Genomic DNA, 13121 nt, shown 5'->3' on the forward strand with positions numbered 1-13121 from the left:
TACAGTACTCACTTTCTTAATCTAACCGTACCGTACCGTACTCACTTTCTTAATTTAGCGAGGAATGGTCTAACCGTACCGTACCGCATACTCACTTTCTTAATTAAGCGATGAATGGTCTAACCGTACTGTACCGCGTACTCACTTTCTTAATTTAGCGTACCATACTCACTTTCTTGATTTAGCGATGAATGGTCTAGCTAACTGTACCGTACCGTATACTCACTTTCTGAATTTAGCGATGAATGGTCTAACCGTACCGTACCGAGTACTCACTTTCTTAATTTAGCGATGAATGGTCTAACCACGCTGGTTATTGGCCATTCCGTGTCTGACAAGGGCGGCATGTTGCGTGTTTTGCTCCAGTGGCTGCAGTTGAGGCCCTCCGACACCGGATGTGAGCAGAACCAGCTGCGGTCGCCATTGCGTGAGGTCAGGTTGCAGATTTTGGCGAAGCCAGGAATGGGCGCCAATGGAGAACATAGCGTCTTCTGCAATTACAAACAGGCACAAGCTGCTTGAGGACATCTTGATTTAAGGGGTTACTTGTGTGTTCAAATGGCTCGACAAATACATTACACATTTTGTGCACAGGTTCCTCTATGCAATATCAGTGGACACATCTGTGCAAAGAAAACAAGTCGCGTAAGGCGAAATTACTACATTTATTTTTAGTCAAGCTGTGGAACTCACAGAATGAAACTGAACGTAGTCCCACGCTAGTGAAAGTGACGAGCCTGTTTAGCACGCTTTACTGTACCTCTCTTCGTTTTAACTTTCTGAGCGTGTTTTTAATCCAAACATATCATATCTATATGTTTTTGGAATCAGGAACCGACAAGGAATAAGATGAAAGTGTTTTTAAATTGATTTCGAAAAAACAATTTTGATAATAATTTTTATATTTTTAATTTTCAGAGCTTATTTTTAATCCAAATGTAACATATTTATATGTTTTTGGAATGAGGAAATGATGAAGAATAAGATGAACGTAAATTTGGATCGTTTTATAAAACAAACATTTTTATTTTACAATTTTCAGATTTTTAATGACCAAAGTCATTAGGCCAAAAAAAAAAAATTGTCTGTTTCTGGTAACATGGCTAAAAAAAATAGGGTCGGTAGGTCGGGATTTTTTTTTTTTTTTTTTTTTTTTTTTTTTTCACCCCAAATGTAGACCAATAAAACTAACTTTAAAAATCGCGCAAAGAGACTGGATTCACTATACATAGAGACAAGACACTCAACACATTTACAAATCGTCAGCGGACTTTCGTTTTCACACGTTTTTGTTCTTCATTTTCTCACCCTGTCCTTTACCACCAAAAAAAAACCAAACATTTTTGAGTTTGGAAAAAAAAAAAGTTTAGGGTCGGCGCCGAAATTTAGGGTCGGTCGGGTGACCAGAAACAGACAATTTTTTTTTTTTGGCCTTAATTAATTTGTAAGCCACCAAGCTGAAATGCAATACTAAACCCCGGCCTTCGTCGAAGATTGCTTGGCCAAAATTTCAATCAATGTGATTGAAAAATGAGGGTGTGACAGTGCCGCCTCAACTTTTACAAAAAGCCGGATATGACGTCATCAAAGACATTTATCGAAAAAAAGAAAAAAACGTCCGGGGCCCGGGGATATCATTCCCAGGAACTCTCATGTAAAAATTCATACAGATCGGTCCAGTAGTTTACTCTGAATCGCTGTACACACACACACAAACACACACACACACACATGATACACCACGACCCTCGTCTCGATTCCCCCTCTACGTTAAAACATATAGTCAAAACTTGACTAAATATAAAAAAGTGGTTGCGTTAATAACCTTTTTTTAAATAATTTTTTTACTGGGTTTTTTTTTTCGAAAAACACTGCGATTTTTAACGTCATTCTAACTGACGTACATATTTTATAGCTCTACAAATGATAAGTGAAACATTACTTTGTGTAGATAAATGAAAGAAGAGTATCACTGTATCATAATACGGCACTTATCAACGTGCATTTTCAGAAAATGATCGAGGTTTCTCGAGGGCGTACACATACAATTATCACTCATTTAGTTGTAAGAACGTTATTCAAAAAAATTCGCTCGACAGATCATAACTAAATTTGAACACAGTTAACTGTATACAGATACAATACCTGTAAACAAAATAAGTTGTTGCCTCAGTGTTAACTTCACAATTATTCCCGCACCAACCCCACCCCCATATCTTGATTGACAAAAATGATTAAAAAAAATAATTTGGGAACCCTGTATGTCAGTTGGTAGAGCACTAGACTTGTGATCCATAAATTTGAATCAGGGGGAAGGGTTGGGGGTCGGAAAATTTGTGTGCAAAGTTTCATAACGATCTGTCCAGTAGATTTCTCTGAATCGCACATCGCACACCACACACACACATATATAAAAAGAAAGATTCTCGTCTATGCAGAGGGCCTACCGCAGAAATGTGGTTTTCTCTTTTGCATAGAAGTTTGAGAGTTCTTCTCTGTTTTATGCCAAGAGACTGCCTGATGAGAGCTTCTCAGCTCGAAACCGGTAGCAGTCTTGGCTAAACAAAAACGGACCTTTTCAGGTTCAGCACTCTATGAGAATGCCCTTAAATGCACTTCGGTGACTTCTCAATCCTTTGAGGTTGTAGAACTCTCCTCGGGTTATTCTTGTTCAGTGTTGCAATCGGCTCCGAAAGGGTTTGATTCTCCAGTAGGCTGTCTGTGAAGAGTTCTTTCTAGATCTAATTCTTACCCCCTCCCCCCACCTCTTCCATTACCTCTATACTAGTGTGCTCCCTGCTTTCAAAATTCCTTGTTGGAATGTAGGCGGTGGAGACACACACAGAGTAAAGGATGATCTCCCTTGCTCATGACGTAATTTCTATGCATTCTCGCTCTTGACGTCATTCTATATATATATATATATATATATATATATATATATACACACACACACCAGGGTGGATCAATTAGTTTGTAAGGGGGGTGTTCTTAGAATTCAAGAGTGTAAATCGAGGTCGCTAAGCTCCCGAGACCTCCCCCCCCCCCCCCCCTCACCCTTAGAAAAAAATTCGCTTGTGAGATCCATTACACATTTTGAGCACATGTTTCTTTCTCTGAGCTATATGTCCAAAGATGCAGCCAGAGAAAACGTTGTTTCCTTATTCACTTTCTTATAAGAATTTTTTTTCGGGGGTGGGCGAAAAAAATTTTCACACGTCAGTTACGGGCTTTCAATCCCGAAGGCTATTTCCGAGTAGCTACGAACGTAAACGGAATTTCCGATGTGTACGGATGCTTATTGATTAGAGTTGTCGTTCGTGTCTCGCTAACCCAGTACACGGTAGCGCTGGAATGAGTGCAATCCGAGCTACGAACTTTGCCGATTGCATTCTAGAGATGATCGCTGGTCACACACATGGAGATGGTAAAAGCAGTTTTCTTTCCTCTCGCTTACCTCTTTGGTACGTTGTGTGTTGTTGAAGGTATCGACACTCCACCGAAGGTTGCCAATAGTGTGCAGCATCTCTGCCAGGCCTCTTAGATATTCCTGTGGGTGGGCTAAGGACACCCTCACCAAGGTGATGCCGGGCCATTTTAGCACAGCATATCCGACGTAACTGCCGTTGTTAAGATCAGTAACCTTTACAGCCATTGAAGAGTTTCCCTTAGCACTTTTCAGCCATAGCCTGACGTCATCACCACCCCAATGACGCCGTGTTCCGTATCCGGTGTAAAGGTCAACGAATAATTGGACCGTGTCTCCCACTATGTAGCGGTCATGTGGGTTGATGATGTGGACCTGCGGGCAAACAAAAACATGTACAGTTGCGTTGCGAAGGAGAGTCATTTGAGCCTTCTCTCTGTATTTGCAATGGCATATTCGGAACAGCAGCGTTCCATTCCACTCTCCCCCTACAAGAGACAGGAGAGGGCACAGGGCACATCCATCACCCCATTACTTTTTTTATCATTATTTTTCGAGAAGACCATCTTACGAAACCGATTTTCCACTATTAATCTCATTCTGTGTTGCGTTCTTGGCCTGCTTTTTAAAGAACAATTTCAGGCGTATCGCAGTAAAAGGGAAAAAGTTCCATTAAATTCGGATTAATTTACCGTCGGTTCTCTAAACTTTTCTGGGCTGGGCCCAGTGTTAAGGGCGAGACTTTCCCAAATTAGCTAGGGGTAGAAGGGCTGACAAAGCTGTTGAAATTTAGTATTTAAATGTTGTGGGTTTTGTGTGTATCTTTATATGTGTGAGTGTGTGGGTGTGTGTTTTGGTGGGAAGGTTCACCTTAAACAATTTTACATTTCCAAGGTAAGAAGGTGGGGGCTTTTGGAACCCAGAACCCCCACCCCCGTATCAACTCCCCCCCCCCCCCCCACCACCACCACCACCACCACCACTCTCAGACCCAACTCAGCCAAAAGTCTTAACAGAGTGACTAGAAGCGATTTGCTGCTTTTGCCAATACTGAAAGACACACTTTTGATGCCCCTAAATCCTGGCATGCATTTTGATTTAGCGAGCCTTGAAAATTTCTCTTGATTAGCTTTCTAATTCTGGAAACGAAATATATATAAAAAAAAAAATGTTTTTGAGTTTGCAGGAAATGACATAAAGCCAGTTGCCTGGAAATGCAAAGAGATGGGCTTTCAGAGTAAAAACGGTGTATGTGTGTGTGTGTGGGAGGGGGGGGGAGAGAGAGAAAAGAAGAGGAACATGGAGAAGAAACTAAAATGGAAAAAAAAAGAGAAAAAATCCGATTACCGTGGAGTTGAGCTCCTCGGGTAGACAGCGGCTGTCAGTGGTGGGTGGCTGGCGGAACAGGTACCCCTCCAAGGGGTCGAGCCCCTCACGTCTGACACCCACTCCTCTCTGCGCCGGAAGGCCTCTCTTCCTCAGGAAGGGCACCAGGAAGTCCTCGTTGGGCTCAAACACCGGGTGAGGGTCAGTCAGCAGGCCGGTCTTCAGCCGGCAGGGATCCCAAGCAAAGAAGCTGGGCGGTCTGTTGATAACGGGACTGCAAGCACAAACCAAGCCTTTTTTTTGGAGACACCACTATTACAATCAGGCCTGAAAGTGGCGAGTAGTTTACTCGCCATGGCGAGTACAAACATGTAACTGGGGAGTAGAAATGTTCATCTACTCGCCAAATGCGAGCAAAGTTGCTGAAACAAATTGTTGGTTTGGCTAGTAAAGTTTGCTCCCTGGCTAGTACATGTTCTGTACATGTTTTGGAGCTTCGGGGCTGTATAAACCGCAGGTCGGTAAGTTGTTCATTTAATTAGTTTTAACTGAAGATTGTTTTTGATTTACAAAGGCGCATATGGCTTTTTATTGTTGGAAAATCGTTCGAGCTGTTCCCTAGATGTCGGAGAACTTCTTGTCGATCACTAGATGTCGGAGAACAGTAACTGTATTCTTTACGGTCGGACACGGATGAATACCAAGACTCACATATATATTACTCAGGTGAGTCAAACGATTCAGACTTTTAGGCCTTAAAGGCACAGTGCGCCTCCCGTAAACCATCACAGATACGGTCAGGCTTTTACACACAGTACAAACACCCTTCCATTTGAACGCTCACCAAACGGGAACATCCTAGGCGCCCTACGTAAAGAGCGAGCAATTTTCCAACAAATAATTGTGCGGATTGTCTTCAAGACAATCGGACCGTGGTGCGTTTTGGCGCTAGACCTAACTTTTAAAATCTAAATAATAAAGTAGATGTGTACTGCCGGGCAGTACATACCCCAAGCGAAGTCGTCCATCTGTGTGTACATGATTCTCTCTCTCTCTCTCTCTCTCTCTCTCTCTCTCTCTCTCTCTCTCTCTCTCTCTCTCTGTCTTAAAATGTGTCATCGATGACGTGTTTTCATACTTGCTAATGCGGCAGGCTAATCATGACGTCAAATTGAAACTTCTTGAAGTCTCTCAGAAAGGGACATGAAAACCATGTGGGGGTTACTGGTTTGGGCTGAAAAAAAACCCAACTCCACCTAAAATTCAAGCGCCTATGGGGCTGAATTATGCAGCATAAATTGTGAAACATCAGGATATCTCACACTTTCAATTCTGCCATCATGTCAAATCTGACAACAAACCTACCCACAAAATGTCATAAATATCGGTGTAGAATTGAGACTTAACGGTTTTTAACTGCCAAAAATAAGTTTTTTTGACTGGAATAGTTTGTCTTGAAATTCAGTTTGGGACAACGGACCCACCCACTAAATTTCATAAAGATAGGTGAAAATTTAAATGTAACGGTTTTTAACTGCCAAAATTATGTTTTTCTTCTGGAAAAGTATGGAGTGAAAATCAGTTGGGGACAACGAACCTACCCACAAAATTTCATAAATATCGATGAAGAATTGAGATTTAACGGTTTTTAACTGCCAAAAATAAGGTTTTTTGTCTGGAAAAGTATGTCTTAAAATTCAGTTTGGGACAACGGACCCACCCACTAAATTTCATAAAGATAGGTGAAGAATTGAAATTTAACGTTTTTTAACTGCCAAAATTATGTCTTTCTTCTGGAAAAGTATAGAGTGAAAATCAGTTGGGGACAACGAACCTACCCACAAAATTTCATAAATATCGGTGAAGAATTGAAATTTAACGGTTTTTAACTGCCAAAATTATGTTTTTCTTCTGGAAAAGTATGGAGTGAAAATAAGTTGGGGACAACAAACCTACCTTTAAAATTTCATAAGAATCAGTGAAGAAATAGGATTTAACGATTTTTTAACGGCCTTTAAATCATTGGTGATGTCATCATAACCTAGTCGTTGTAGTTGTCGTCGTAGTTGTTGGTGTTGTTGTTGTCATGTTCGTTGTCGTGATTGTTGTTGTTCTCGTGTTGTTGTTTTTGTTGTTGTTGTTGTTGTTGTTGTTGTTGTTGTTGTTGTTGTTGTCGTCGTCGTCGTCGATGTCATTTGTTGTTGTTGTTGTTATCGTCGTCGTCGTCGTCATCGTCGTCGTTGTCAGAGGTTATTTCTAAAGATTTCATTGATAGTCTTTGTTCTCGTCACCAAGACTTGCTAAGAACAAGCTTGGAACAGCAAGAGTTCCAAGAACAAGATTAGAACAACTCATTACATCATTACCAGTACGTCATTTGTATTTAGAACACACTTTAGAAAAAAACTCTTCAGCTACAAACCAGTCACCCTCACATGTCGGAGGTGTTTGTCTAAACCACTTACTGAAATGTTTTGAGGTTTAATGACCATACACATGTTGAACCGGTGAGTGTCTTCCGCTGCTTAATTCGCAAATAACTATTTTATTAAAGTCCGCTTGAAACGCTCAAAGATGAAATTCCATGTTAAAAAGTGACAAAAGTTTCACATTTTCCCGTTGTAACAGCTTCCGATGATATATGAAAATTCTGATCCTCTGAGAGGATTCCCCGAAACAAAATCAGTTTGTACGCCTAATTTTAATAGAATTGTCCAAACAGTGTCGCTAATATTGTGCTAAAAGATGAATTCTAGAACAATGTTCACAGACAGACACCACTTGGCAAAAAAATTTTCAGTGCTGGGAGATGAAAAAAAAAACTACCTCGCTACGCGCGGGCTTCGCCCGCGCTCCGCTTGGATAAATTGACAGCTTGTTACACAAACATTCTTAAATCATAAAAGAATTCTTTTTTCATCAAGACAAGATCAGTACAATTCGAAGTTTGAAAAGTTTGAAAAAAGAAACGCCCGGAAGCATGGTCGGGAGGGTTACTGTGCCTTTAACAATCACATGCATTTTGTATTCTGATTCATTTTCAACATTTTTCGATTTGCGCAGTTAAATTTCGAAGCACCATGTGAAGTTTTAATAACTTAAATAATAAAACGTTCTTCAATAGCGCTATTTACTGCCATATATACAAGTCTCAGTCTCTCGACTATGAATCAAGTTAAATTTGATTATTGTGAATGTAAGTGTAACGTTTTGTTTTGTCATAAATTAGGCGTTCCAATAACATACCATTCTAGTTGTTGTAGTTGTTTTTATTCAGAATTTTGGACCGTTAGCAGTTTATCACTTTTTATATTTAGTCAAGTTATGACTAAATATTTTAACATCGAGGGGGAATCGAAACGAGGGTCGTGGTGTATGTGCGTGTGTCTGTGTGTCTGTGTGTGTGTGTGTGTGTGTGTGTGTGTAGAGCGATTCAGACTAAACTACTGGACCGATCTTTATGAAATTTGACATGAGAGTTCCTGGGTATGAAATCCCCGAACGTTTTTTTCATTTTTTGGATAAATGTCTTTGATGACGTCATATCCGGCTTTTCGTGAAAGTTGAGGCGGCACTGTCACGCCCTCATTTTTCAACCAAATTGGTTGAAATTTTGGTCAATTAATCTTCGACAAAGCCCGGACTTCGGTATTGCATTTCAGCTTGGTGGCTTAAAAATTAATTAATGACTTTGGTCATTAAAAATCTGAAAATTGTAAAAAAAAATAAAAATTTATAAAACGATCCAAATTTACGTTTATCTTATTCTCCATCATTTGCTGATTCCAAAAACATATAAATATGTTATATTCGGATTAAAAACAAGCTCTGAAAATTAAATATATAAAAATTATTATCAAAAGGTTTTTTTCGAAATCAATTTAAAAACACTTTCATCTTATTCCTTGTCGGTTCCTGATTCCAAAAATATATAGATATGATATGTTTGGATTAAAAACACGCTCAGAAAGTTAAAACGAAGAGAGGTACAGAAAAGCGTGCTATCCTTCTCAGCGCAACGAATATCCCGCTCTTCTTGTCAATTCCACGGGCACTGCCTTTGCCACGGGCGGTGGAGTGACGATGCTACGAGTATACGGTCTTGCTGCGTTGCGTTGCGTTCAGTTTCATTCTGTGAGCTCGACAGCTACTTGACTAAATATTGTATTTTCGCCTTACGCGACTTGTTGGATTTGTGTACACACACATACACACCCACACATACACACACACACACACACACACACACACACACACACACACACACACACACTCACACTATATATATATATATAAAGCAGAAAACTTTAATAAATAAAGCAGAAAACTTCTTCTTTACCAAGTCCTGTGTTGAACAGCAGTGAAAAGTTGACCGCTTTTCCTGTTTAACCTTTTCAAAATTAGATCTAACTTGTTCGCGTATCCATTTCTGGATCTGCAGGCTGGTACAGAGTTACCTCCCTTTAGGCTTTTTCAAATTTCCCTTGTTTTAACCTAATTTCTTGGTTAAAACTTGTCTAAATTTCTAAATTCTTTCTTAATAAATATCAATTCTACACTTTGGCCTTAAATCAAAGTGTTTCCCTTCACAGATATCCTCTTGGGGTTGTCAGATGAGGGTAGTCTCCCATGCCAACAGAAGCTACCATTCAGAGAATGGTTTGCTTCTTAGTTGGATACCATGGGTTGACAACTCTCGCCATCAGTACCACCTGACCACTGATGAGACACAATAGTGTCGAAACACGTGTCTGGTCTAGGTACAAATACAATGGTCCTCCTCAGGACTAGATTACCTTGCGATACGTCCCCCACAAAGGGACTTTGCTCTGTAAATCTCGGTCCCCCTTGAGGAGGGTCTGATGCTCCCAATAGGCTGTCTGTGAAGGGAAACTTATTTCTCTCTCTATCTCTGCTAAGAGATTTAAACAAATCTCGGAAGAAAGTCTCTGCTGACTTTCAATTGTTTCTTTCACAATTTCTGATGTTTTATATATATATATATATATACATGTATCTCTCTCTCCAAACCTGAGTTTTTCTCACAGGGATTGGCTTGGGCGTTGGTCATCTGTCTTTTGCCATGTTACATTCGGAAGACCGACACACATGGGTCTCAATCTGTCAGTTGACCAATAGACATGCAGCAGAGTCAGTCAGCTCGTCTTATTTTGGCGAAAAAGAAAAACAATGCAACCAACATCATTGGATGGGGGACATTCAGTTTTGTTTTCTTAGTCCCGTGGTGGAAGAAAAGTTTTTTTTCTTGACTTATTGGTTTGCAAAATGACTGATTGATTCATGGCTGAGTCAGTCAATGGACCTCTAGTGGACAAAACCCAAGCCACTCCCTCGTGTTGTCACTTACCCAATCTGTGTTTGAAAGATGAAGAAAGAAGTGAGCGCGATGGAGATGACGATGGCGACGAAGAAGACTATTTTCTTTCTCCCAACCATGTCGCAGAAGAAGCAAGATTACGGGAAGAACAACACCGTAAAGTTATCCGTTTGCTGCACAGAGAACACGAAAACCTGACTGTACAACTGATACCGTCACTGCAAATAACGAGGGTGGGAACAAATGTTCAGGCCGGTGTCACGTACTGAAACCTCTGCTGAACAATCCTTCTCATTGCGGTCAATGCGCATGCGCCAATCTTGGACTTAAAAAATGCAACCCTTTGACCGAACGAACCATGGGTTAGGGTTAGGATTAGGGTTAGGATTATGGTAAGGGTAAGGGTTAGTGTTAGGTTGTTCACGACCTGATCAATCTCCCCATGTTAGCGCATGCGCATTGACCGCAATGAGAAGGATTGTTTAGGCAGAGTTTTCAGTTCGTGACACCGGTCAATATATATATGGGTCATTCTCAGAAATGGTGGTACAAAGTGTTACATACAAAGTAAAAAATAAAGTGTCAAGAAATACAAAATAATTGTTTTTACTATGAAGTCTATTGTTTGCTATACATAATAATGCAAAAATTAGACAAAAAGAGTTATTGGTTGCTGAATAAGAGACGTTTTAAAGTGTTGTATTTACGTGATGAATGTTGTAACATGGAAACCAAATTCCAACTTTAAACCACCTAAGCCTTCGATCCTTTGTGCATTTTTTATCAGTTCTGCAGTATTTTTGTGTTCTACCCAACACATTCTAGTTATGAAAGGTAAGGACTTCAACTAATATTGGTAAAAAAATGACATTTGGAACTGACTAAGGTGAAAGTCGTAACACAGAAACGAAATGCTTGAACCACTTTCGGTTCCTGTGCAACAGACATGAATCTGCACTGTTTGGCCTTTCTTGCCGGCAAAACCCGTCTGACCGAAAATAACTACACAAAACACAATTCGTCAGAGTTTGCTGTATTTGTTGAAAGTTCCTGTTGCGTTTAGATTACCCATTTTAAGTACTTGTTGAATGTCGAACATCGACGATCAGAAGATACGAGAACTTCTTGGCTACTTTGTTGCCGCTAAACTTCGCGCGTTGAGAAACTGTTGCACTCGATATCTTTCCGACGCTACATTGTCGCCAACCGCGGTGTGTAAGTTTGTGACAAAGCTTTGCAGGCTCGACAATTTAGTAAAAACCATCTTCAGTCGTGACGTAGGTCAGGAAACGACGCCATGAGTTTCAGCAAATGATATGATTCTGGTGTTTTCTGTGAATATTTGGCTGTGATTCAAAGGACTATTTTCTTGTTCGAACTTCCTGCGCGCCAAAGAGCTAAAAATAGCCGTGATGTGGCAAAGTCATGCAGCACATTGCTGTCCGATGTTCGGGCGTCGAGTCTGGAAACGATGCGTTACGACATTCAAAATTTTTTGTTCGAAGCCCCTAACTTCAAATTCAGCGTGAGTTTTTGCAAAGATGTGTTGCTACGTCCAATACTGACGTCCTGACTGTCGATTGCAGTAATTTGTTGGTGTTTGCATGTTTGCATTTAGCCATGAGACTGAAAATATTGTTGATCACGAAAGTTGTGTAACGCTTCGGCGATCCGGAAACGGCCGAACTTCGCAATTGAAAAGCACACAAAAACAACACCAACGTATAGAAACCATTTTTATTGACATACAACAATGCTTTAATGTCTCAGGAATAGATTCAGATGAAAAAAGTCGTGGTAGAAATAATTTTAATTTACTTTTTCATGATTTCAAATGTGTCACCCCTCTCACTCTCACTGTACCACCATTTCTGAGAATGACCCATATATAACTTTTTTGTTTTTTGTTTCCTCTCTCTTTTGCTTTGCTAAGAGATTTTAACAAATCTCAGAAGAAAATCTCTTCTGACTTTCAATTGTTTCTTTTACAACTTCTGATGTTTTATTAATTGTTCCCCGTGAAAGTTGCATCGCCTTTAAAGTGATCCAATTGAAAAAGTCTGGAAGAAAACTTCTTCTCTACCATAGCCCTGTGTTGAACAGCAGCGAAAAGTTGACCACTTTTCCTGTTTCACTACTTAAAAAATTAGATCTCCTCGTTCGTGTATCCTTTACTGGATCTACAGGCTGGTACAGAGCATTACCTCCCTTTAGGCTTTTTCAAATTTTGCTTGTTTTAACCTAATTTCTTGGTTAAAACTTGTCTAAATTCTTTCTTGATAAATTTAGTTTTCACTCTTTGACCTTAAATCAAAGAGTTTCCATTCACAGATGTCCTCTGGGGATTGTCAGATGAGGGTAGTCTCCCATGCCAACAGAATCTACCATTCAGAGAGTGGTTTGATTCTTGGTTGGATACCATACGTGTGCTGAAAGGAGTTAACTAAGTGTGAGAGGCAGTGTGAAAAGACGGAGTGAATGACGTACATGCCCAGAGGCCAAGTGTGAATGTGTTGAAGGATAATGATCAATTTCATGTGTGTATGCCTGGTCAAAATAACAGAAATATTCTTAAAACATGTTTTGCATGTTTTGATTTCAAAAAGTGTCCAGTCATGATGATTGTATAACGGAATACTCTTGTGACATGTCTTGTACGAATTGATTGTCTAGTCATTGTTATCGTGTTATCTGTAACGAAAACACACATACCTATGGTCGTACCACAGGCGAAGGTGTCGTTCTCTGGACCACTACTTCCATAGAAAGACTACAAGGTTTGACACTCAGCTTCGAGCCTTGCTCCACTAACTTCAGAAAAAAATATGCAAAAAATAATTGCCAATGTCAAGAATCTTTGTAACTTTACATATGCCGTGATAAATGAATGTTCTAACTAGCTGTACCTTTTATATTTAGCTGCCTGTCCGCTGCATGTTTTTAAACCGTATTTTGTGCGACCAAACGTGTCTGCCAACGGCATACCACTTAGACCCTGTGAGTAGGATGCCCGTCTATGTCCGAGGAGAT

The 13121-nt window shown here is 40.1% G+C and overlaps 1 protein-coding gene across 1 annotated transcript; it reads right to left on the reverse strand.

Moving 5' to 3' along the window:
• Positions 1 to 272: 272 nt before the first annotated feature.
• LOC138948294 (NXPE family member 2-like) lies at positions 273 to 10386 on the reverse strand. Its single transcript, XM_070319806.1, has 4 exons — positions 10122 to 10386; positions 4775 to 5027; positions 3458 to 3802; positions 273 to 491 (listed from the first exon to the last, which is right to left on the reverse strand). Exons 1-4 carry the CDS (start codon positions 10208 to 10210, stop codon positions 273 to 275), a joined length of 906 nt encoding a protein of 301 aa, XP_070175907.1. The 5' UTR covers positions 10211 to 10386.
• Between the last annotated feature and the right edge of the window lie 2735 nt (positions 10387 to 13121).

Source organism: Littorina saxatilis, linkage group LG15, assembly GCF_037325665.1.
Source record: "Littorina saxatilis isolate snail1 linkage group LG15, US_GU_Lsax_2.0, whole genome shotgun sequence".
In the NCBI taxonomy this organism is placed as follows: Eukaryota; Metazoa; Mollusca; class Gastropoda; order Littorinimorpha; family Littorinidae; genus Littorina; species Littorina saxatilis.